The following is a 25636-nucleotide window of genomic DNA, read 5'->3' on the forward strand; positions in this document are numbered from 1 at the left end:
TGTAAGTACTTAGGTAAATTAGATAATTCTATATTTAATTTTCAATAAATTTGCTAACATTTATAAAACGTTTTTACTTTGTCATTATGGGTTATTGTGTGTAGATGTGCGAGAGAAAAAATATATCGTACCAGTCAAGGGTTTTTCTTTAATTTTTTACTATTTTCTACATTGTTGAATAATAGTGAAGACATCAAAACTATGAAATAACACATATGGAATCATGTACAGTAGTCACCAAAAAAGTGTTAAACAAAACAAACAAAAAAGCTGTCATCAAGGCAAAGGGTGGCTACTTTAAAGAATCTACAATGTAGAAAATAGTCAAAATAAAGAAAGACCCTTGAATTAGTAGGTGTGTCAAAACTTTTGACTGGTACTGTATATTTATCCATTTTGAGTTCAGGGTGTAACACAAACAAAATGTGGAATAGGTCAAGGGGTATAAATACTTTCTGAAGGCACTGCATTAAACCTGATTTTTGTATAACTTGAAAGATTCATCATTTCCCTGTGCTCACAATCCAACCCCCTAAGAACCCAAGAAATACATACCATGGACTTACATTTCCAAATAGTGGATTACTCCGTTCAAGTCTAAAATGCTGTTGGATATAATCAATAGTTAGGGAATGGAAGTGTAATGWCAGTAAGTAAAGACATTTCAACCTTAGGTGAAGTGTAACTGCAGCAACAGCCAACAGTGGTGCTGGGCTGTGTGCCCTGGGCAGTTAGGAGTTCACAGACGTTTGTTTAATGCTATAGTAATGATTTCCCTTCTGGCCCTGTCACAGGGGAAAGTAAAGGGGCATGGAATGACTCTAAATAATCAATTATATTAATGTAGTACCCACAGTGTTGGGAATGAAAAAGATTTGAAGAGCTTAATCACTCTGCAGTGTCACTCTGTGACATATATGCACCATACTCTGATCATTTCCTAGATTTTCCGAGAGTGAGCATCGAGTAAGACATTGACCAAATAGCTTAATTATGGTACTGAAAAGTGTTATGAATTATATTATTTTTTATTGTGGTAAAAAGGTATGGGGTCCTAAAGTGTATGAGAGGTGTGTGTGTGTGTGTGTGTGTGTGTGCGCGTGCGTGTTCTTTGACTTGAGCTTTGATCTGTCTGGGCACAGTCTCAGTTCACAATGCTTTTTCTCATATCAGCCAAATGAAATGACTGTGGTGAAACATTACATGAAGGACCCTCAAAGAACAGGATAACCTACTAAAAACAATATCTTGGTTGGTTAGTTAACCCGAGGGTCTTCACAGAGTCCACTCATGCTTTATTTGTTTAATTCTCCATAAAGAAGCCATACATAGCCCTTCTAGTGGTCAAGTCCACGCTCCTATTTCATTGACCCCATGACTATGTGACGTAAGGACCCTAATGTTTTTTTGGTCACCCATACCAAAAAAGTGCCAATGTAGCTCAGGGAGAGCATTGGCGCCACACTCGTCTCACAGTGTATCGAACGAACGACAGAACAGCTGTTATACTGTACGTAGAAAGGAAGACCGTAAGTTGTGCAAGKCACATCTAGARAATCAAGCATCCTTATTGGGAACTAAGCTACAAGATCAGTGTTTGCAATAGTATTTGTATTATTGGTTTGTTGTAGGCTTGTATACGACCGTTTCTCTGCCTCTATAGTGATATGTTGTTACCGRGGGCAGCTTATAGCCTGCAATAAAAAAGCTTCGACTTCTACCTCAACCTAACCGTCAGCCAACGGATAAAGGACACACTCAGAAGCTTACAGGTAATACGCATTTATATTATCTGCCACTTTCAATTGGTTCGCAATTTATGCAGGTGTATACCCCACCAATGAATCCAATATGAAATAATGTGGCTTCATTCACACCAATTGACTTTGTTCAATAGGAGATAGTTGCGTAAATATCGGATGATTCACAGCATCACGCCCCTGACATCTATAGTATACAGAATGGATTTAAAGGTAGTAAATGCACATTAAATGTGCATGCATATCTGGACAGATTGGAAACCGGTGAGGTACTAATAACATAATAAAACCATTCAAAGGCTGTTGCGCTCTAATCTGACGACCAYTCGAATAAACTAAATGTGTATGCCGCTATAATCAGAATAGTGGAAGGTTTTATTATATGTTGAATTGGACAACAATGTGAATTCGCTGCGAAATAACYATCGTGCCTCCTTTTTTTGAGATATCTGGCAATCTCTGAAGTGCATTTAATGGGAGGCTATAGCGCTGTAACAGGTGCTGGAAACTGAATAWACATGTTGAGGTGGGGATGTTAAGACTAAGCACAATCTATTTGATCATACTGCAAATGCACTTCTGGAAATAAGCAATTGCAATATAAAACATTGTATTCTCCTATCACATGCATCATTTGTCATCAAGTCATATTGAAAGGTATGAACCATAGAAACCTCATATGCTCATTAACAYCTGATAGGTCAGTGTGCTTAGTAAATATCTCTCAAACAATCCGTTCTGAAAAATTGTGTGTCTGTGTTATAGTTGTAATAGAGTTTAGTATAAGCCTTAAGAGAACACTGCCTTTCCCTTTAACAGCAGCTTAGCTTTAATTGGGGGATTTTGGTTGTCGACTACATGATGGCCCACTGGGCATAGACATCGATTCAAAGTCTATTCCACATTGGTGCGACGTCTGGAAACAACGTTGATTCAACCAGTGTAAGCCCAGTGTGGGAGTTGAACTGGTRTTGAGATTAGTCGTGTGAATGGGGTTTCATTGCTGATGTGATAGTTGACCTCTAGCACACAGTTGCTGAGTCAATGGCCCTGTACACGCTCAAATTGTACAACTGATACGACTGTGATACAGTTGACAGTTTTTCTGCACAAAAATAAATTCACAAGCATTGTGGATATATATACATATATATTTTTTGTTGCAGTCAAGCTCTCTGTTGTATCACAAAAATATAAATTGTATCACAACCATTGGTGCAAATGTGTTGTTGTACATCAAYTGTGTTGTTGTACATGACTGTGTAAGGAGCCATAAAATAGGAAATGCTTCAGCCAGATATTCTCTTCCCAGCTATGGTCTGTTATAAACTGCTGGTGATATCCAACCTGGGAGTTAAGGGCAGACCCCACTACAATTTGTCATTTGCATAAGACTACATTTGATCATTTAGCAGACCCTCCCTAACAAAGGAGGCTGAACAGCATAGCGTAGAGATGATAATCATGAATAAACGATTGTGGTCATTATTCGCTGATTTCCCCCAGAAGATTTTGGCATGAAGTGAGAACTCCACTCAAGAATAAGAGATTGACCCTTCATAGATGTGTTGGACCCACAAGTTGGACCCACAAGTTGGACCCACAAGAGCATTAGAGCAATCAGCCATGGAACAACCCTAGGCTCTCAACAAAGAAGGAAGGAAGGATGAGAAAGATCAGGTCTCCAAAAGTGCTCATTTGAGCAGTCGTCCTTTAAATCTAAATCATTTGTATTGGCCAGCCCTTGCCAAACCAGTCCAATTAAAATAGTATACATTAGTCTATAAGCAACAACTATACAGTCTTCACTCAATGTAAAACTGGCATTTTATTAGACACCATCGGTCAGAAGTTTTAGAACACCTACTCATTCAAGGGTTTTTCTTTATTTTTACTATTTTCTACATTGTAGAATGATAGTGAAGACATCAAAACTATGAAATAACACATATGGAATCATGTAAAAAAACAAACAAGTGTTAAACAAATCAAAATATGTTTTAAATTTGAAATTCTTCAAATAACCACCCTTTGCCTTGATGACAGCTTTGAACACTCTTGGCATTCTCTCAACCAGCTTCACCTGGAATGCTTTTCCAACAGTCTTGAAGGAGATCCCACATATGCTGAGCACGTGTTGGCTGCTTTTCCTTCACTCTGTGGTCCAACTCATCCCAAACCATCTTAATGTGGTTGAGGTCGGGGGATTGTGGAGGCCAGGTCAACTGATGCAGCACTCCATCCCTCTCCTTGGTAAAATAGCCCTTACGCAGCCTGAAGGTGTGTTGGGTCATTGTCCTGTTGAAAAACAAATGATAGTCCCGCTAAGCCCAAACTAGATGGGATGGCATATTGCTGCAGAAGGCTGTGGTAGCCATGCTGGTTAAAGTGTGCCTTGAATTCTAAATAAATCAGAGACAGTGTCACCAGCAAAGCACCCCCAGTCTCCTCTGGACAGTTGATGTTGAGATGTGTCTGTTACTTGAACTCTGTGAAGCATTTATTTGGGCTGTAATTTCTGAGGCTGGTAACTCTAATGAATTTATCCTCTGCAGCAGAGGTAACTCTGGGTCTCCCATTCCTGTGGCGGTCCTCATGAGAACCAGTTTCATCATAGCGCTTGATGGTTTTTGCGACTGCTCTTGAAGAAACGTTCAAAGTTCTTGAAATGTTCAGTATTGACTGACCTTCATGTGTTAAAGTAACGATGGACTGTRGTTTCCTTTTTGCTTATTTCAGCTGTTCTTGCCATAATATGGACTTGGTCTTTTATCAAATAGGGCTATCTTCTGTATACCATCCCCACTACCTTGTCACAACACAACTGACTGGCTCAAACGCATTAAGAAGGAAAGAAATTCCACAAATGAACTTTTAAGAAGGCACACCTGTTAATTGAAATGCATTCCAGGTGACTACCTCATGAAGCTGGTTGAGYGAATGCCAAGACTGTGCAAAGCTTTCATCAAGGCAAAGGGTGGCTATTTGAAGAATCTCAACTATAAAATAAATGTTGATTTGTTTAACACTTTTTTGGTTACTACATGATTCCATATGTGTTATTTCATAGATTTGATGTCGCTATTATTCTACAATGTAGAAAATAGTAAAAATAAAGAAAAACCCTTGAATGAGTAGGTGTTCTAAAACTTTTGACCGGTAGTCTCGTTAAGTTTTGATGTAGCCTTCCTTGATGAATAAGACTATAATATAACATATGTCACAATTTCAGTGGCTCGTTAAATGTTATTGAACCTGGCAGTTTCACACTCTTAAATAGCATAGCCAGGTGAAATTTTGCCGAGCCCCCGATTAAATGTTGCTGAGACATTGCATTGTTCAGTCAGACATTGCATTGTTCAGTCAGATAGGCATTTTGAGATGTGAAGACAACCTCGACTGAACCTCGACTGAATTACAACTATGTCAACAGTAACAACTAGCCTAAACCTGCTCTCCTCAAAACACAAAACCTGTTCATTGATTCTAAACCAGTAGAGCAGTACACCTTTAAATGTCACTGGAAACATTGAAAGTCTTCTGTCAGCCAGACAGGGATCAATAAACCATTCATTCTGCGCTCATACAACCACTATTGTTGTACTGTGTTATACAGAAATAACTAATTACCACTGTTAGATAATCATTGGGATTATTTCCACATATGCAATATACTTCCACATGCACTAGCAGATAAAAGGCAATAAGAGAAAAACAATATGAGAAAAAGAAAGATGAACATAKAGCTGACTAGAGCCACTATGAACCAAGAAGATGATGGTTGATGGTTAGCCTGAGGACAATGCAGAGTCTAGTAGGAGGGAAAGAGGACAGCTAGCAGGCAACAGCAGTAGCAGTGGGACTGTCACAGCCAGGCACTAGCAGCTTTTAGGTTACGGCAAATAGAGCCAAATTATGTTCTTTCACTAATGAACCACTGGCTCTGTCTGCTGCGGCACTATCGGTATGCACCCTGTTCTGCCACCTCTCAGAGCCCAGTCTCAGCCTTGCTTCTTGGATTTTGCCTCTTGGCTCATACACAACAATTTAACAGAACAGAATCACCTCACAAATACCAAACGCCACTAGCATACCACACCACTCYTTTTCAATTCAAGTATGTTCTGTGAATAGATTGGAATAGTTTTCGGGCATTGCAAAATTATCATTGTTTTAAATGCAGATTTTGAAGTAACCACGTCCAAAGGCTGGATGTCTAGGGCTGTGGTGTTGAGCCTACACATGAAGTGACTTTCAATTTATGTTTGGAATTGAATTTGAATTCACCACAGCCCTTATCTCACTATATACTTCCCTGAGGTGCCAGGACAGGCCCATCCATTTATTAGTGTGGTATATCCTAAGAAATGACATTTTTTATGTTGTTACTGATAACATATGTTTCTTGTTCCCTTTATATTACCATACAGCATTTTTTAAAAGACTGACTTGCTCAGGGAAAGCTTAAAGTATTTATACGGCTTCTATTCTTTCATGAGAATCCTAATTAGGAAACGGTAGTTGCAGCTACTCTGTTGAAAGCTAATTCAGTGCCAGTGGAGTTGACATTTTAATCAATACTGCATGGACTCTTTTTAAATGGGTCCCGCTACATGTCTACGGCTCATTGTTAGGTCAAAGTCAATACAGCGAAATCTCACCTTTTTACACAAAGATAGACACATCCATTCCACTGCAGTGTCGAAACAAAACACAGGAAGGCATTACATCTCAAAAAATAAATAGCATAATATGATAGTTCGGTGAATCAAATAGATTGATTAGTAATGAAACAAAACGTTTCTTCGTCTCTGTCACAAGACATTGCATACGGGGTGTCATCGACATGACCTCATCAACTCAATGCAGTAATTGACGTCCGTCCTACTTACCTAGGACCAACTCTGTGGCATTGTGGATAGAGTGTCCACCCTGATATTGGAAGGTTGGGAGWTAGATCCCTGGATGAGTCATACCAAGGACTATAAAAATGGGACCCGATGGCGGTAAGGACCTGTGATAGACTAACGTCCTGTCTAGGAGGTGTGCTTGAATACTGCAGAAACAGGAGATTGGCTCCTGTGTCTATGGGCTGTTCCATCTCGCACAAGCTGGAAGTACTCACTCGCCTTGACTTTTTCCCCAATACCCCATAATGTCAAAGTGGAATTATGTTTGTGAAAATGTTAACAAATMAATTAAAAAAGGAAATGCTGAAATGTTTAAAGTCAATAAGTATTCAACCCCTTTGTTATGGCAAGGCTAAATACATTCAGGAGTAAGAAATTGCTTAATAAGTTGCGTGGACTCACTCTGTGTGCAATAATATTGATTAACATYATTTTTGAAGGACTACTTCCTCTCTTTACCCCACATATATAATTATCTGTTAGGTCCCTCAGTCGAGCAGTGAATTACAAACACAGATTCAACTACAAAGACCATGGTGTTCCAATGACTTGCAAAGGGCACATATTGGTAGATGGGTACAAATGAAAAAAACAGACATTGAATATCCATTTGAGCATGGTGAAGTTATTAATTACACGTTGGATGGTGTATCAATACACCCAGTCACTASAAAGATACAGACATCCTTCCTAACTCAGTAAGAAACCACTCAGAAATTTCACCATGAGGCCAYTGGTGAGTTTAAAACAGTTGCAGAGTTAAATMGCTGTGARAGGAGAAAACTGAGGATGGATCAACAACATTTTAGTTGCTCCACAATACTAACCTAACTGACAGAGTGAAAAGAAGGACGCCTGTACAMAATAAAAAATATTCAGAAACATGCATCCTGTTTGCGACAAGGRATGTGGTGGCATATTTCTGCTTTACCAAYWGYYGAGWMWRAKAKWRRWCACACKKSWSWSAGTTATACTTAAACTACATCTTTAATAATAAGAGCTTTGCAATAGCCTTTTTGACTTTCAATGATGCGCTATCTCTAATGAACCATTGAAAAGTACCAACAGAAAAGTACAAAGATCTTTTATAGCCAAGATACAACCTACATGACGAGCCACAGATCTTAGGAACAGTTCACAAAGGTGAAGATTTGTATGAAAGATATCTATAAAACATATCAGACAGTTACTGCTGTGTCAACAGTTTTCACTGTAAAAACCAGTGTCMGGRCCTCCTACTCCAAACTGGAACCGTCTCTCCCTGGTACGGKATAGAACAGAACCATTAGCTCATGTTCTCTGGAATGCTCTTTAGGTTTTATCACCCAAAGACATCGTAAATCTCCTCTGTCAGTGTTATCTCATAGAGGCCCATCCTCAGTAGAACACACACACACAATAGTTAACAGAATATTCTATTCTGTCGAAAAAAACAACCATTATAATGCAATACAAGCATTATAATATAATCTTGCAATTTTCCACGACAGGCATTAAAGTAATACTGCAAAAAATGTGGCAAAGCAATTCACTTTTTGTCCTGAATACAAAGTGTTATGTTTGGGGKAAATCCAATACAACACATTAATGAGTAGCACTCCATATTTTCAAGCTTAGTGGTGGCTGCATCATGTTATGAGTATGCTTGTAATTGTTACGTACTGGGGAGTATTTCAGGATAAAAAATAAATGTAATGGTGCTAAGCACAGGCAAAATCCTAGAGAAAAACTTGGTTCAGTCTGATTTCCACCAGACACTGGGAGATGATATCACCTTTCAGCAGGACAATAACCTAAAACAAAAGGCCAAATCTACACTGGAGTTGCTTACCGAGAAGATAGTGAATCTTCCTGAGTGGCTGAGTTACAGTTTTGACTTCAATCTATTTGAAAATCTATGGCAAGACCTGTAAATGGTTGTCTAGCAATGATCAACTACCAATTTATAGGGCTTAAAGAATTTAGAAAATAATAATGGGCAAATGTTGCACAGTCCCTGTGTGGAAAGTTCTTAGAGTATTACCCAGAAAGACTCACAGCTGTAATCGCTGCCAAAGGTGCTTCTACAAAGTATTGACTCAGGAGTGTGAATATTTATGTAAATAATATATTCAATAAATTAGCAAACATTTCTGAATAGATTATTTCACTTTGTCATTATGGGATATTAGGTGTAGATTATTGAARTTTTAAAATATTGAATCCATTTTGAATTCAGGCTGTAACATAACAAAATAATAAGTAAAAGGGTATGAATACTTTGTGAAGGCACTGTACTTACCTAGGGTGGTGGTGTCATGATAATGTCATAGAAAATGTAAAACYGCAAATAGTCATGACAGTTGGTGTCTGTTATGACAACCGAACARTGTCATGACTCAACCATTGTTTGATTACTGAACTTGGTAGATTATGATTACTGCATTTGGTAGATATGGCCATTGTTTGACAAATATAAATAATGAATCCAAAGGCTTCATTTTTATTCCCTTTACATTAGTGGTCTCAAACTCCTGGCCAGCGGGGTACATCAGATCCGTAAGTCGCAGTTTGGTGGCCCTGCCTGGAGGTTGAGACCACTGCACAAAACAGGAGCCAAAGTTATAGAATATACTGTATAAAGACACACTTCATTTCATTGTTCTGTATAACACTGTTCACTGATCTAAGTTGGTCTGGTAATTTCTTCAAGCTACAGTAAATTCATTCTTCCTGAAGATAATCAATTTCTCCCTGTATACAGTTCTCAGATTTATTTGAACTGGTATCCATTGATTATTTTTCCTTTGTTCTGAGTTGGGAGTGAGAGTGTTAGATTCAAGTAATTTTTTTTAGCCATTTTCTCCTCAGTCTATCTCTGCTGGATGTATTTGATGCAAGGAAGCGTTAATGTAAGAAAACCTATTGATTTCCTGACACAGGCCAAATCAATACAGTCCAAGGAAATAGGGTTTTTCTTTGTCATGTGAGGTGTTTCTTTGATAGGATCAGACATTGCAATAAAAAAAATCTGAATTCTTACCATTATTGGGGCTAACATGGAGACAATTAGTCATATCTGTTTATGCTGTATAGCCATCTCCTATGTTTGGCTATGACAACGACCGGAGGAGTTGGTTCTAGATGCATAAAGAGGTCGATGGAACTCGACCAAAACAATGTAAATGCCATGTATACGCATGGGGGAAAGATCCTGAATCTTCTTATTGCCCCCCTGCAAAATTAGCCTACATTTAAGCTTGGTTCGAATACCCATACTAACATACCGTATACTACATATTTAGTGAGTATATACTACATATTATATACTAGTAGTTCATTTTAATAAGCTTTGAGTAGTTAGTTAGATAGCCTGTAGTTAATATACTGGTAAGTTTGATGTATAAGTAGCCAACTAACGTTAGGTAGCTAGCTAACATACCGGTATGTGGTTCGTAAGGACAGCGTAGCTAACAAATTGTCAGCCAACAGAATGTGTAAGGTAACTTATTTGAAAAGTCATTACTTTATTACATTGATCAACATTTTCTTAACATTTGTCATAATAGGTTAAAGCAATTCATTTGTATCCGCTCTCGTACTTCGGCTGTATATTTTTCGCKATTTTCTTCAAATCTGAAAACGATGTGAAGCCACGCCCATTTCCTGAAGAATTGCATTATGGGCCCTAAAGTACAGAAATAGTGTCCTCTGCATGTATGCTTTATATATTGGAGAATTTAGTGCGACATCTGGGACCTTTTGGCATATTAACTATATCCATACTATGACCAATAAGCATACTATATACTTAATTCACGTCACAAATAGTACGGTTAGTATGGTTAGTATGAGTATTTGAACACAGCTTTAGTCTATTATTTATATGTGTATTTCACACTATGTTAAGGTAAACATCAGAGTATAATGCTGTATGGATGTCAACTCCAATACATGTTCATATTCACTTTGTTAGATCAGATTTATTGAAATGTGCGTCATCTGGCATCCTTCTTCTATCCCCCACGGTCTGCGTTCCATTGACCTCTTCACCGCATCTATCCAACTGATTTTGGACCAGGCTAGGAGACAATATCAATGTCTATACTAAATGTGACAATCCTGTCAAATAATTAATTCTGGTTTCATTCTCTTTTTCCAGATGGACTGGCTCACACCGGAGATGTGAAGTGTGTTATGTGAAGCCAAGGTGTCATCCCACCTTGCAGGTGGTGGGGAGAGATGCTGCACTCTGTTGCCATGACAGCGGAAGTCCTGTTTGTTATGTGGTTTCTCATGACCAGTACTCAGTGTAATCCCGTGGCAGACTTGTTGGTGAGCCGGGAACGCTTTGAGCGCGTCCTGACCCAGGCCAGAGAGGACAAGTATGACAAGCAGCAGGCCTCGGAGGGGGCGCTCAGTTACAGCACCCAACAACAGCTGAAGGAGATCAGCTTCATGGGCCTGGAGGCTAACAGAGGGGTCAGCAATAGAACGTCTGTCAACAAATCCAGGACGAACTCCAGRTCCCAGAAACGTGGTGGATCCAAGGGTGGGAAGGCATCATCACAGGAGTTGTGGGAAGAGCAAGAGGGGGGCCTGAGTCGGGTAGACGAGGGCCCCACAAGTGAAACAAACCTCTCTCTTGACGCTATCGACGAGTACGCATATCCAGATTACAGGGGGAAGGGCTGCATTGATGAGAGTGGCTTTGTGTTTGCCATCGGGGAGAAATTTACTCCGGGGCCCTCCACGTGCCCTTGCCTCTGCACGGACGAGGGACCCCTGTGTGCCAAGCCTGAATGTCCCAAAGTTCACCCTCGCTGCGTCCGGGTGGACACCAGCCAGTGCTGTCCAGAGTGCAAGGAGAAGAAGAACTACTGTGAGTTCAGGGGAAAAGTCTACACAACGCTACAAGAATTTAAGGTGAGTCTGGAAATMAGGTCTTTAAAGATTTACAGGGTCGTATTCTCTAGGAACCCAAAAAAAGCCAACAAGCCAAAAAAGGGAAGGGATTGCCTCAACGTGTCCAATAAGAAACGTTTGTGTTTGTTATCCATTGCGAAACGTTTGGCTACATGAATACAACCCATGTGATGTTGACACACCAATCCTTKGGCAGCATATTTCACGGTGCGGTTTCATTTCAGTGTCTTAAAAAGGGTTTCTTCGACAGGCTGTGCTTCACGAGATCAACCTCTGAATTMAAAAGAAGCTCCAGAACACTGGCGATCTACATGCGCCACAGATTGAATGTATCTTGTTACGAACGTTTCAGTCTCAGTAGACCTTCATCAGGGAAACTGTTGATAGCATGCCAGTTGTATGCTGGGTTCATCGTGAGCGCTATACCAGTGCAGCAAGCAAAAAAGCAGCCAAGCACATTTAAAAGTCTGCATTTATTTGATTCACACAAAGCTTGAATTTMACTTGGCTCTGCTGAATTGAATAGTACTGTTTAAGCTTAAGAGTGTTTTTTRCCCCCCTTGATATTCTTATCTTGATACACTCGCTAGTTTTTGTGGAGTTATCTATTTCAAGCCAAGCTCAGGAGACCTCAAAAGGTCTTATCTCTTGATTTACTATACCATCAGCTTTCTATTCTATATTTGATCAAAAATGTATTATATGTGGCTGTATAATGCGTCCCTTTGTGCTAGCACTGGAGGGTCACACCAAGAGGTTAGGTCTAATATGGGGATTTATTTCTGCTAACGCAGAGTGATACAAGCAGCTCTGTATTGAGAGGCACAGCTTGTTACTCTCCTGGGAGAAGTCTGCGGGGAGAGAGAGACAGACAGAGATCAGAGAAAGAAAAGAGAAAGAGAGAGAGATACCGACTTCCACTAGAGTAAATAGCACTATCCTCTGTGGATGCCTGCCTATGGGATTTGAAACAAAGCAACAGGCAGAGCCTTCTGGTTGATTGCTGTGTTCTGCGGTGGTACAGTAAGTGGCGTCTCTCTTGCCGTTTTTCACAGTGGAGTGCCAGGCCAAAGCACGAGACGCTCTGCAATCAACTTGATCCATGCTGTTAGGATTAACCTATGGTCTCTGATTAAAAGGAAAGGCTCACATGGCCACGGGTGCCGRCAGACTAAAACCTACAGCGGTAACATCTCCAGTCGAGGGGGGTGACKTGGTTGAAGGCGTAGTGTCGACAGAAGCTGCATCAGACAGTCTGTCGGACCTGTTTTTCTCCAATACTTTCAGAAATGGAAAGCTCCATTAAACAAACAAACTGTTCTCTCTTGTTCACAAAGCAATACACTTGGAAGCTTCTATCTGTTACCCACTGAGCACACAATCAGCACATTGATTTCCCCATTTTCGGTTGATTGCGCACTGAAGTTCATTTCTCCTCTCCTTCAAATAAAGTATTTATTTCCAATGAAGTTCTGTAAGATTGGGACTTCCTGTGTTCTAAGCTTTGTGGCTGACTCTTCGATGTTCAATGTCATTGTGTTGGCTAGCGGGCCAGACATGTGTGTGTGTGTCTGGTGTGTGTGTGTGAGTGTGTCTGTGAGCGAGTGAGTGAGTGAGTGCTTACATGAAAGAGATGTACAAATAGTCTTTCTCCCTCTGCCCCCAGGTGTCTCCGTGTGAGAAGTGTCGCTGTGAGGGGAGTGGAGAGGTGTTGTGCTCTGTGTCAGCATGCCCTCAAACAGAGTGTGTGGATCCAGAGTATGAGCCTGATCAGTGCTGCCCCATCTGTAAGACCGGTGAGTGATCAAGCTTGTCTCAAAACACTTACGTRTCCGTAATACGGAACACACAGCATGCACACATGCAGCACTGAGCCATTTCATTTACCATTTGAATTTGAGTGTGTGTCTTTGCGAAATCATACATGATTGCCCAGAAAAAACCATGCCTCATCATAGTTTGTTGCAGTGCTATTAATTCATATGATAGTGGGAATGCCTCTTTATTACCCAGACCTATTTGTTTCTAATGTGAACAGATGCTCCTGGTAAGTTGCCACAATATYCTGGTGTGAATAAAAGGCGAATCAAGGTTTGGGAATCCTGGGTTAGGGTGAGAACCTTCTGATTTGAAAGCATTGCACTGTTTTATAGGAGTGCTTCTCTGGCTCACTGTGGATTATCTGAAGTTGCTTCAGATGATTTTAGACAGCATGTCCTAGGTTGTGTCCCCTTGTTTTTCATGGCGTGACTCTAACGCAACATGGCAATGTCAGCAACGTTGCCTCGTTCAGCAAAAATAATGATGACTGGTGATATGTATCTCGAACATATCTCGGCCTCCTAAAGCGATGCTGTACCACAAACAAGGGAAARGCAATCAACATGAAATGAAATATCTATTGCTGCAAACACACAAAAACTGATACCAACAGAAAGTAATACCTTTATCATCTTCACTTGTGAAATACCACCATTTAATATTAGTACTGTATTGTTTTCTTAAATACATTTAATTGATAGTGATATTTTTTCAATAGCTATTTTTGCATACATGTGCATCCTGTCTCTTCAGCAGTAGTGCTCTCTCTTTCTCTAGAGATGTTTAGGAATACCTGCACTTGGAGAAATATGGCATACTGTATGTGGTGTCCATGTATATCAAAGATCCAAACAAATCTATGCGCRCATTCAGGCAATAAGAGCTTTGTAGTGTTGTGGTTTTAAAATTAATTAAGGCCAGCTTCAGTCAAATCAAATCAAATGTATTTATATAGCCCTTCTTACATCAGCTGATATCTCAAAGTGCTGTACAGAAACCCAGCCTAAAACCCCAACAGCAAGCAATGCAGGTGTAGAAGCACYGTGGCTAGGAAAAACTCCCTAGAAAGGCCAAAACCTAGGAAGAAACCTAGAGAGGAACCAGGCTATGAGGGGTGGCCAGTCCTCTTCTGGCTGTGCCAGGTTGGAGGATTGATAACAACACATGGCCAGATGTTCAAATGTTCATAAATGACCAACATGGTCAAATAATAATAATCACAGTAGTTGTCGAGGGTGCAGCAAGTCAGCACCTCAAGGAGTAAATGTCAGTTGGTTTTCATAGCCGATCATTAAAGTATCTCTACCGCTCCTGCTGCTCTAGAGAGTTGAAACAGCAGGTCTGGGACAGGTAAGCACGTCCGGTGAACAGGTCAGGGTTCCATAGCCACAGGCAGAACAGTTTGAAACTGGAGCAGCAGCACGGCCAGGTGGACTGGGGACCAGCAAGGAGTCATCAGCCAGTGTCGAAGGCAATGGTCCTAGGGCTCAGGTTCCTCGAGAGAGAAAAGAAAGAAAGAGAAAGAGAGAGCATACTTAAAATACACAGGACACCGAATAGACAAGGAGAAGTACTCCAGATATAAAAACTGACCTAGCCCCCGACACATAAACTATCTGCAGCAAAAATACTGGAGGCTGAGACAGGAGGCGTCAGGAGACACTGTGCCCCATCCGATATACCCCGACAGGGCCAAACAGAAGAATTAACCCCACCCACTTTGCCAAAGCACAGCCCCCACACCACTAGAGGATATCTTCAACCACCACATTACCATCCTGAGACAAGCCGAGTATAGCCACAAAGTCTCCGCCACGGCAACACCCACGGGGGGCGCCAACCCGGACAGGAAGATCACTGCAGTGACTCAACCCCCACCAGTGAGCGCACCCTCCTAGGACGGCATGAAAGAGCACCAGTAAACCAGTGTAGCCCTGTAATAGGTTAGAGGCAGAGAATCCCAGTGGAGGAGGGGAACCGGCCAGGCAGAGACAGCAAGGGCGGTTCGTTGCCTCAGAGCCTTTCCGTTCTCTTCACATCTCTGGGCCAGACTACACTCAATCATATGACCCACTGAAGAGATGTCCTTCAGTAAAGACTAAAGCTGAGACCGAGTCTGCGTCTCTCACATGAGTTAGGCACCATTCCATAAAAAGGAGCCTCAATAGGAGAAAGCCTGCCCAGCTGTTTGCTTAGAAATTCTGGACAATTAGGAGGCCTGCGTCTTGTGACACGTAGCGTACGTGTAGTATGTACGGCAGGACCAAATCGGAAAGATAGGTAGGAGCAAGCCATGTAATGCTTTGTAGGTTAGCAGTAAACTTTGAAATCACCCTTGCCTTAACAGAGCCAGTGTAGGAGGCTAGCACTGGAGTAATATTGATCAATTTTTGGTTTGTCAGGATTCTAGCAGCCGTATTTAGCACTAACTGAAGTTTATTTAGTGCTTATCCGGGTAGCCGGAAGGTAGAGCATTGCAGTAGTCTGACCAAGAAGTAACAAAAGCATGGATTAATTTTTCTGCATCATTTTTGGACAGAAAGTTTTCGATTTTTGCAATGTTACATAGATGGAAAAAAGCTGTCCTTGAAAACAGTCTTGATATGTTCGTCAAAAGAGAATCAGGGTCCAGAGTACGCCGAGGTTCTTCACATTTTTTATTTGAGATGACTTTACAACCAATCACGATTAATTGTCAATTCAACAGAATATCTCTTTGTTTCTTGGACCTAGAACAAGCATCTCTGTTTTGTCCGAGTTTAAAAGTAAAAAGTTGCTATGATGGTCTAAAACCAGACTGAAGCATTTGTATACATTGTTTTCTTCAGGAAGGCAGTGAGTCGCTGCGCACAGCTTTTTTCATTTTTTTGAGAGAATGAAGATTCGATATAGGCCGATAGTTTTTGATATTTTCTGGTGGTTGGCTTTTCAAGAGAGGCTTTATTACTGCTACTTTTAGTGAGTTTGGTACACATCCGGTGGATAGAGAGCCGTTTATTATGTTCAACATAGGAGCCAAGCACAGGAAGCAGCTCTTTCTAGTAGTTTAGTTGGAATAGGGTCCAGTATGCAGCTTGAAGGTTAGAGGCCATGATTATTTTCATCATTGTGTCAAGAGATATAGTACTGAAACACTTGAGTGTCTCTCTTGATCCTAGGTCCTGGCAGAGTTGTGCAGACTCAGACAACTGAGCTGGAGGAATAAGCAGATTTAAAGAGGAGTCCGTAATTGCTTTCATATGATCATTGCTTTTCCTCAAAGAAGTTCATGAATTATTACTGCTGAAGTGAGCCATCCTCACTTGGGAAATGCTGCTTTTTAGTTAGCTTTGCGACAGTATCAAAAATACATTTCGGATTGTTCTTATTTCCTCAATTAAGTTGGAAAAATAGGTAGATCGAGCAGCAGTAGGGCTCTTCGATCCTGCACGGTACTGTCTTTCCAAGCTAGTCGGAAGACTTCCAGTTTGGTGTGCGCCATTTTCCGTTCCAATTTTCTGGAAGCTTGCTTCAGAGCTGCGGTATTTTCTGTATACCGGGAGCTAGTTTCTTATGACAAATGTTTTTGTTTTTAGGGTGCAACTCATCTAGGGTATTGCGCAAGGTTAAATTGAGTTCCTCAGTTAGGTGTTAACTGCTTTTTGTCCTCTGACGTCCTTGGGTAGGCAGAGGAGTCTGGAAGGGCATCAATAAATTCTTGTGTTGTCTGAGAATTAATAATTTATGCACGAGAATTTGATGCTGCCTTGGTTGGGGTCTGAGCAGATTATTTGTTGCGATTGCAAATGTAATAAAATGGTGGTCGATAGTCCGGATTATAAAGGAAAACATTAAGATCCAACATTTATTCCATGGGACAAAACTAGGTCCAGAGTATGACTGTGACAGTGAGTAGTCCAGAGACATGTTGGAACAAAACCCACTGATTCCGATGATGCTCGAAAGCTTTTGGAGTGGGTCTGTGGACTTTCCATGTGAATATTAAAATCACCAAATTTGAATATTATCTGCTATGACTACAAGGTCCGATAGAATTCAGGGAACTCAGTGAAAGAACGCTGTATATGGCCCAGGAGCCTGTAAACAGTAGCTATAAAAAGTGATTGAGTAGGCTGCATAGATTTCATGACTAGAAGCTCAAAAGACGAAAACGTCTTTTTTTTTGTAAATTGAAATTTGCTATCGTAAATGTTAGCAAACACTCCGCCTTTGCGGATGCACGGGGGATATGGTCACTAGTGTAACCAGGAGTGTAGGTCTCATTTAACACAGTAAATTCATCAGGCTTAAGCCATGTTTCAGTCAGGCCAATCCACACAGATTATGATCAGTGATTAGTTCATTGACTATAACTGCCTTTGAAGTGAGGGATCTAACATTAAGTAGCCCTATTTTGAGATGTGAGTTTCATACATCTCTTTCAATAATGGCAGGAATGAGGAGTCTTATTCCTATGTAGATTGCTAAGGCGAACACCGCCATGTTTAGTTTTGCCCAACCTAGGTCGAGGCACAGACACGGTCTCAATGGGGATAGCTGAGCTGACTACACTGACTGTGCTAGTGGCAGACTCCACTAAGCTGGCTGCCTGGCCTGCACCCTATTTCATTGTGGAGCTAGAGGAGTTAGAGCCATGTCTATGTTGGTAGATAAGATGAGAGCACCCCTCCAGCTAGGATGGAGTCCGTCACTCCTCAGCAGGTCAGGCTTGGTCCTGTTTGTGGGTGAGTCCCAGAAAGAGGGCCAATTTTCTACAAATTCTATCTTTTGGGAGGGGCAGAAAACAGTTTTCAACCAGCAATTGAGTTGTGAGACTGCTGTAGAGCTCATCACTCCCCCTAACTGGGAGGGGGCCAGAGACAATTACTCGATGCCGACACATCTTTCTAGCTGATTTACACGCTGAAGCTATGTTGCGCTTGGTGACCTCTGACTGTTTCATCCTAACATCGTTGGTGCCGACGTGGATAACAATATCTCTATACTCTCTACACTCGCCAGTTTTAGCTTTAGCCAGCACCATCTTCAGATTAGCCTTAACATCGGTAGCCCTGCCCCSTGGTAAACAGTGTATGATCGCTGGATGATTRGTTTTAAGTCTAACACTGCGGGWACCATAAGTCCCTCTATTACCATAAGATTACCACATTTCAATTTCCCCCCGTTTTAGAGTAGCACTGTAAAAATGTAAAGTGGTACTTGACTGTACATAACACACATTTTGTCATGGCTCCATTTATCACGTTGGAGGTAAGACCCAGATGCAGACAGCGTTGAAGAAACAAAAGTTTATTCCTGACAACAGGGGCAGGCAATCAACAMGTCAAGGCAGGCAGGGGTCAATAATCCAGAGAAGGTATAAATGGTCCAGAATGGCAGGCAGTCTCAGGGTCAGGGCAGGCAGAACGGTCAAAACCCGGGAAGGACTAGAAACAGGAGCAGGAAAACAGGCAAGAGCAGGGAAAAATGCTGGTAGGTATGAAAGAACAAAACGAAAGAACAAAACGAACTGGTAACAGACAAACAGAGAACACAGGTATAAATGCACAAGGGATAATGGGGAAGATGGGCGACACCTGGAGGGGGTGGAGACAAGCACACAGGTGAAACAGATCAGGGTGTGACACCATTGAGAAGTACTTGGGTCAGTAGATTTTTTACATGGGTCTCAACATGGGTTTAGGTGTCTTCATTGTTTCATTGTGTTTCATAGTCTAGGCTACATTTACACGGTCTTGTAACAAAAATAAATGTTACTCGTTTTCTGGAGTCTGTAAGAGGGCAATTGTCAGCCCTTGTAAAGGCCACTTATATCTGAATCAAGCTGAGAAGTTAACCTTTTTCTCATACGTCTCTGTTAATGTTGCGCAACCAGCTGCTTTAAGGGACTATGCAAAAAAAAAACTGTGGTGCGTCCCAATAATGATCTCCTTTCTTCTAAAGTGTACACTCATTGACTACTTCCCACAGAGCTCAAAGCATTGGATTGGTGGAGGAATTGGCTAGAGGGAGTTTCCACNCTCAAAGCATTGGATTGGTGGAGGAATTGGCTAGAGGGAGTTTCCACCCTAATTCTTATACCAATTATTTCCTTTAAAGTCAAGTGAACAAGGAGGAGAGAGAAACAACTTTGTTTAAACAGTGTGTGCCCAGTGGTTTGCCACCTCATTCACATTTCTTACATTATGTGTCCTTGTATGTTAACGTGTAGGTAGACAACACAACTTTTGCTATGAGTTTTGCTTACAGTGTTCTTTATGTCCCTGTCCACTTCAATGTTGATTATAGCTCTACCAAACTTAAACAGCTTACCCYTTCTCCAATAAGTTTGACTCAGGTAGTCTCTTAAGTTTTTCACRGTATCGTAGGAGTGCCAGGCCCACATACAGATGTTGTCTAAGGGGGAAACAGCTGTTGCAACCTCCTGAGCGCTCCATGCATCTGAAGTATGACATCAAAGCACCTCTCATTGCTAATGGCCATCATGTCGCAGACAGGATGGGAGACTCACAAAAAAAGATTGTCTAATTGTGGAAAATACCTTGTACTTGGGTCAGTAGATTACAGTAGATGTSCTTACTTCAATATAAATTATGTTTTAAGAAGAACATCTGAGAAATAGAAGTTGGCCAATTAACAAGTCATAGCAGTAAGGCTGTCATTCTTTTATCTCATTTTCACATACATTACATTACTYTAATGAATTATGATAGTAGGCATTGTATTAACATTGTAAAAAACCTACGTGTTGAGAAGTTTGATAACTTCATCTATTATGCAGAGACATKATTTTGTCCTTTTCAGGCATGCAAAATCATTTGTGATCGTCAGCGAGAGCAACGTGTCTCAGGTGTGTTGCTCACGCTGTACGCAAAGAGACACTTGAGGAAGACCCAGGGGTACAGATGAAAGTGAGAGATATCGCTAGCATCAACCCAGGCAGTTGTTCATGAATATCAAAGAACATCTGTGGRATTGCAACTTTGTGAGATTCAAACAGGTTCACATTAGGTTTTTACCTGTTCATTGAACCAGGGTAATCTATCATGAAGATACAATCATCACATCATATTTGGTTTCACATAACAAGTAAAATACAGATGGCAGAATGCATGCACAGGTGCAGTCAATTGAATTGTGGAGGAAAGACAAAGACAACCTTTCTCAATACTTCTAAAAATTCCATGCACATGTTTTGTCCACAAATTCAATTATACCAGTCTACACAATGGATTAAAAGTATGCTAAGGAAATTCAGCATCCCTTCTGTAAGTTTCCTGCTGCTTCCAAGAATCCAGTAGTTGACTTTACTGACTCTAAATCCCTCTGTCCTCAATGCCTCAGTGGTGGTACTGGTAGCCCCTCCTTCTGGAGTTTTGCTCGTGCAGACCATTGCCTTGGCAACACTTAAGGAAACAAGTGGTGCTCTCAAAGGCTCAGACATTGGGGTCGACACTCATCTGAGGAGGTTGTAATAAACAGTCGAAACCGTAGCCAAAACCCTTTCAAACGGCAAAACACAAGAGGAAGAAGCCTGGTCGCTAGGGGGAACAGCAACTCTCTCATTTAAAATGAGGGAGGTATTGGTAAAAATATTCATTGAAGAGGTTTGGAGATGCTGTGAAAATATATTTAAGAGCACTTTCAAAATGGCAGGGGTGGGAGACATATATGGTGGTGGGGATATTAGACTGCATTGATTTCCCACWTTCGAAGCAGCTCTCGACCGCCCTTGATTATGAAGGAAAGCAATGGTTTCCATTCTCGATGCTATTACTCCTACTCATTAAATGCAAAAGCTCAGATGTCCATAACCATTCAACCGTGCAACATTTTGCTCTTTTGATTTCAATAATGCTCCCCGCAGACTCTATTAGACTATTTGCAAGACTATTACGATGGAAATATTTTGTAGGTTTATTTCAGGCGCCTTTGCTTTAGCTTATTTGTTTTACTGTGTCTGATGATATAATGGATTGGGATAAGAAAGCCATGGAAACACAGACAATGACAGCTTGTGAGATAAACATGAATGGAAAATGCTCTACTACTAGATAAACACTAAAACCTAACATAGAAGGTGTGCTGCGTCACAGAAGGTAAAACCTGGCACTGTAAAACCTGGCACAGAATAATGTGGCAGCACATATTCAAGACGGCACACTCATTCTAGTGCAACATGTTGGGAAGTAAATGATTCACAGCATAGAAAATCACTGCTCTGAAGGCTTCTTCACACCCAAACAATTTCGATGACCATTTCCACAAAGCCAAGGCATTTTGCTGCATTCATAATGCATACGTACTAAAGAACTACATTACGGGAAGTGATTTCTCACTATTCTACTATTTCCCTTACCTCAACTCTCAGAGCCAGTAAAGTGGAGCATTAAGGATGTGTACAGTATAAGGATGTGTCCCTGATTTATTTATATCTCTCGTCTATCACCAGTAGCGTTGAGCCACAGGTGCTAATGGCTGTTTCTTTCACATTCAGCCCACCTGCTCAGTTTTCAGTACCTATTACACGATCACATRTTGGACTGTCCATTTGTGTTTWCTGATATAGTCTGATGCTTGAGGTTATTAACGGTGGATAATGCTCTGTTGAGGCCCATTTTAATGTTATCGGATCAAAACACMTTCTATTGTCAGAGAGAAGAGAGATGTTGTGTTAATGAAGCCGTGGCGACTAAAAGATGGGCGTTCGTGTGATAAGCAGAAAGAAAGGGGGACAGCAATGAGTAAGCACAGCAGAGAGGCACATAATGGGTGCATACATTAGTAGGATTGAGTGWCATGCTAATCATTCTGTRCACAAATGGATGACAGGCTGTCTGTCGCTCAAGTCTTGGCTCCATAGCAACATTTCTCCTGGTTTGTATTGGGGRGAGGTATACCTCTTTAGAGCATCACACGTCACACATTATTTACCAGTTTGTCTCAATCATTTTGWTAAGACTATCCTCGAGGAAATATTTTGCTTAATGTTATTAATGACTCAATTGCGACAGAAGACGGGACATGTGGTGAGTTGTTATTCAGGGAGGGTTTCTTCAGTCTTCATCTAGAGTTATAAATGTGCGAGTGCTCCCATTTTGACAGCCCCAGCAAACTGTTCACTATAGATTGATGCGCCGGCAGGCCTCTCCTCGGTGCTTCTGTCCAGTGAAGATTCCTTTGCTTCAGCTGAAAGACGCACAASTTATCAGTGGGAGCAGCATCTTAATACCAGAATAGTGTTGCTCGAGCTCATGTTTTTTTTTTAAGGAGAAACCATTGCCTGCAGCTGTATGTCATGTTGTGGCTGCAGCTCCAGGAATGGGTATTTGGGTCCGTGCTGCTTGAACGATAAGGGATGATTTATGTGAATATATTTTGAGCCAGTTGTGGAAGAAAAATGGAGCTTCTTGAGACAATGGCCAKCGTTTCARACTGGGAAKCAGAGCTAAGTAGGTTATAATGTAGGTTACATGTAACTAAAAATTGATGAACCGAGATTTTACATTTCAGTGCAACTGCATTTATTAATTGAATACTGATGTTTTACAAAGTTGTATGTCTGATTTAAACATGATGTTGAAATGGTTTTGATCATATGTGCATTAGTAACATWATTTTTCATCAGAGAGACAATRCAATGAAGGGTAATGAATTTGGGCATGTCTTCCCTTTTACCACCTGTTCAGGGGTTCYGCACCATGAAAAACAGCTCAGTGGGACTGTTGTTGGAGTGGGTGGAATTCTAACACAGCTGGGTGTCGGCATCTCAACTGTCCAGTGTTCTTACCGATTTGTATTGGCGTGATTGTTAAACAGTAGCGATAGTTTTGATGTCTTCAATATTATTCTACAATGTATAAAATAGTCAAAATAAAGAAAAACCCTTGAATGAGTAGGTGTGTCCAAACTTTTGACTGGWACTCTGTATTATGACGACATTTGMTGACGTTTTTGTTCGTTTTGGTCTTCAGCAAGTTTTTTTTTTGGTTGTTCATACATTTTTTCAGTGAGGCAAGCAACATTCAGCAACAGTAGCGATTCTTCAATGAAGTGTTTGTGTCATTCAACGAGAGACAACTTGTTTTCATGAWAWWWWWWTTCACCTGAGAAATACTGCACCAAACAGCTTAGTTACATGTAAAATTGCGCAAKTAAGATCTGCTCAGCAAAAACGTCAAAATTAATGAAATATTTATTGAGTTATCTATTACTATTTTGAGGACGCGTATACTGTCTACGGGATCTCAAGATGGACAAACAGTACTACTGAAGCTTTTTTTCTCATTTTTCAACAAAGATATTTTAAGGGAGTATGCGAGCACACTTGTTCGGTTTGCCCAGCCGAGTTTGGCTAGGCGCCAGCCGAACCAAAGCATGCRGACGGCTTTAGCCAGCACATCCACTCCATCCACAATCCCACTAAGCTATTTTTCAGGGTAGACCAGCTCTTGGATTGACTGTATACAAGATCATTGAGATTGTCTGACACCACTTTAACAMTTACCTTGATTCTTCTTTTGCCAGGGCCAAACTGTTATGCAGACACACAAGTGATCCCAGCTGGGCGCGAGGTGAAGATTGATGAGTGTACAATCTGCTACTGCACCTATGAAGTGGGCACGTGGCAGATCGAGCATCAGGCTACCTGCAGCAAGAACGATTGCCAGGTGAGCTAGAGACTGGCCCTGACAGTGGGTATGGGGGCAGGGGCTATGGGGCCATAGGTGCTCCCGCCGTGTCCATGTCAGCCAGCACGCAACTCAACGCTAGCCTGATTAAACCAGACTGAACGCTGGTGAGCGCAAACAAATGTTGAGTGCAGCGTTCAGTCTAGTTTAACCTGGCTAACTGAACGCAGCCTTCACCCAGTCTATACCAGACATCAGGGTCATCCCCCAGACCGTATGATTTCTGCATTTACAATCACATGTATTATTAAATCAAGCTTTATATGAAGAGTTTGAATCCATATACAGAATATCTATTTATCTATGTACTGAATTATTTATGGAYAAAAACTAGCCAAAACATATTTTTTATAGCCACTGCATTTTATTAAACTGCAATGTYTTGGGGTTAGAGGTCAAATAAACATAATGGAATGTATAGAATCCTTACTGTCTGTGTTTCATGGAGGTAGAAACCATAGCCTACTGACAGGGGGTGTCATTCTTACACGATGCACCACCTGAAGTAAAACAATGGGTAAAACTTGTAAGGTTTCAATTTGAAAATTGTACGTAATTTTGAAAATAACTTAGTGAAGAAATGTAAGAAATGACATGACTGTTTTGTGATTTGGTTATATGTGTTTTGCAATTTCAATGTGTTTTGATTTTATGTGCTTTTTGTAAGCGGTTCTCTTTGTATTATGTATTCATGTTTAAAATAAACAGCAACCTGTGCGCTGTAGGTGCTTGTATGATAATATCAATCAATTTCTTGAACCAAATACATTAAAAAAGTATAATATATATATATTTTTTCAATTGTAACATTTTTTCCCCCAACTCCAGATACAAACTTATACATACGAACAACAACTTACAGACACACACAAATGATGACTACCTCTCATCTGCCCAGACCCACATGCTCACACCCCCATCCCTAGTGCCTGCATTATTGTTTGCCACTTGGCCTTAAATTGTACCAATTTATTTTTCTCGGTCGCCCATGCTATTCCAATATTTCAATAATAAATATTTGGATTTTGCCATTATGTTAATGATGGCGGATTGATTGATTTCCACGTTATTAGTTTGTTTTTTCAAGATGAGCGATGAGAAGAGAATCCTCCAGTCCATTGGGTATCTCACTACACCATGTCTTGAAATATGCAGACAGATGGATTAAAAGTAAGTTTACATTGTCATTTTTCTGACAAACAACTTTCTAGTTCCGCCCACAACTTCTGAACTTTATAGCATTCCCAGAATTGAGATTATTGAGTCGTTATTAGTTTTACACTTAAGACATGAATCTGCCGTTGTGTTGTAGAATTTGCTAATTTATTTTCTTGTATAATAAATTCTATATATTATTTTATACTGGATTAAGCACACATTTTTGTTAACTGTAATTCTGTTAGTTTTGCTCCAACTTTCCATCCTTCTTGTGCCAACATCAGTTATTTTTAAGTCTTGGTTCCAATAGTTTACATTATTTTCTAAGATTTTGTCAGTTGGATATGCTCTCTGCAAGGTTTTGTATATCTTCCCTATCATATGAACATCC

The 25636-nt window shown here is 40.7% G+C and overlaps 1 protein-coding gene across 1 annotated transcript; it reads left to right on the forward strand.

Annotated features, from left to right (window-relative positions):
• Positions 1–1458: 1458 nt before the first annotated feature.
• Positions 1459–24811, forward strand: LOC111951657 (brorin). Its single transcript, XM_023969870.1, has 4 exons — positions 1459–1772; positions 10812–11575; positions 13242–13371; positions 23924–24811. The coding sequence occupies exons 2-4, from the start codon at positions 10892–10894 to the stop codon at positions 24073–24075; spliced, it is 966 nt and encodes a 321-aa protein (XP_023825638.1). The 5' UTR covers positions 1459–1772; positions 10812–10891; the 3' UTR covers positions 24076–24811.
• The last annotated feature ends 825 nt before the right edge of the window (positions 24812–25636 follow it).

Source organism: Salvelinus sp. IW2-2015, linkage group LG25 (genome assembly GCF_002910315.2).
Source record: "Salvelinus sp. IW2-2015 linkage group LG25, ASM291031v2, whole genome shotgun sequence".
NCBI classification, from domain to species: Eukaryota; Metazoa; Chordata; class Actinopteri; order Salmoniformes; family Salmonidae; genus Salvelinus; species Salvelinus sp. IW2-2015.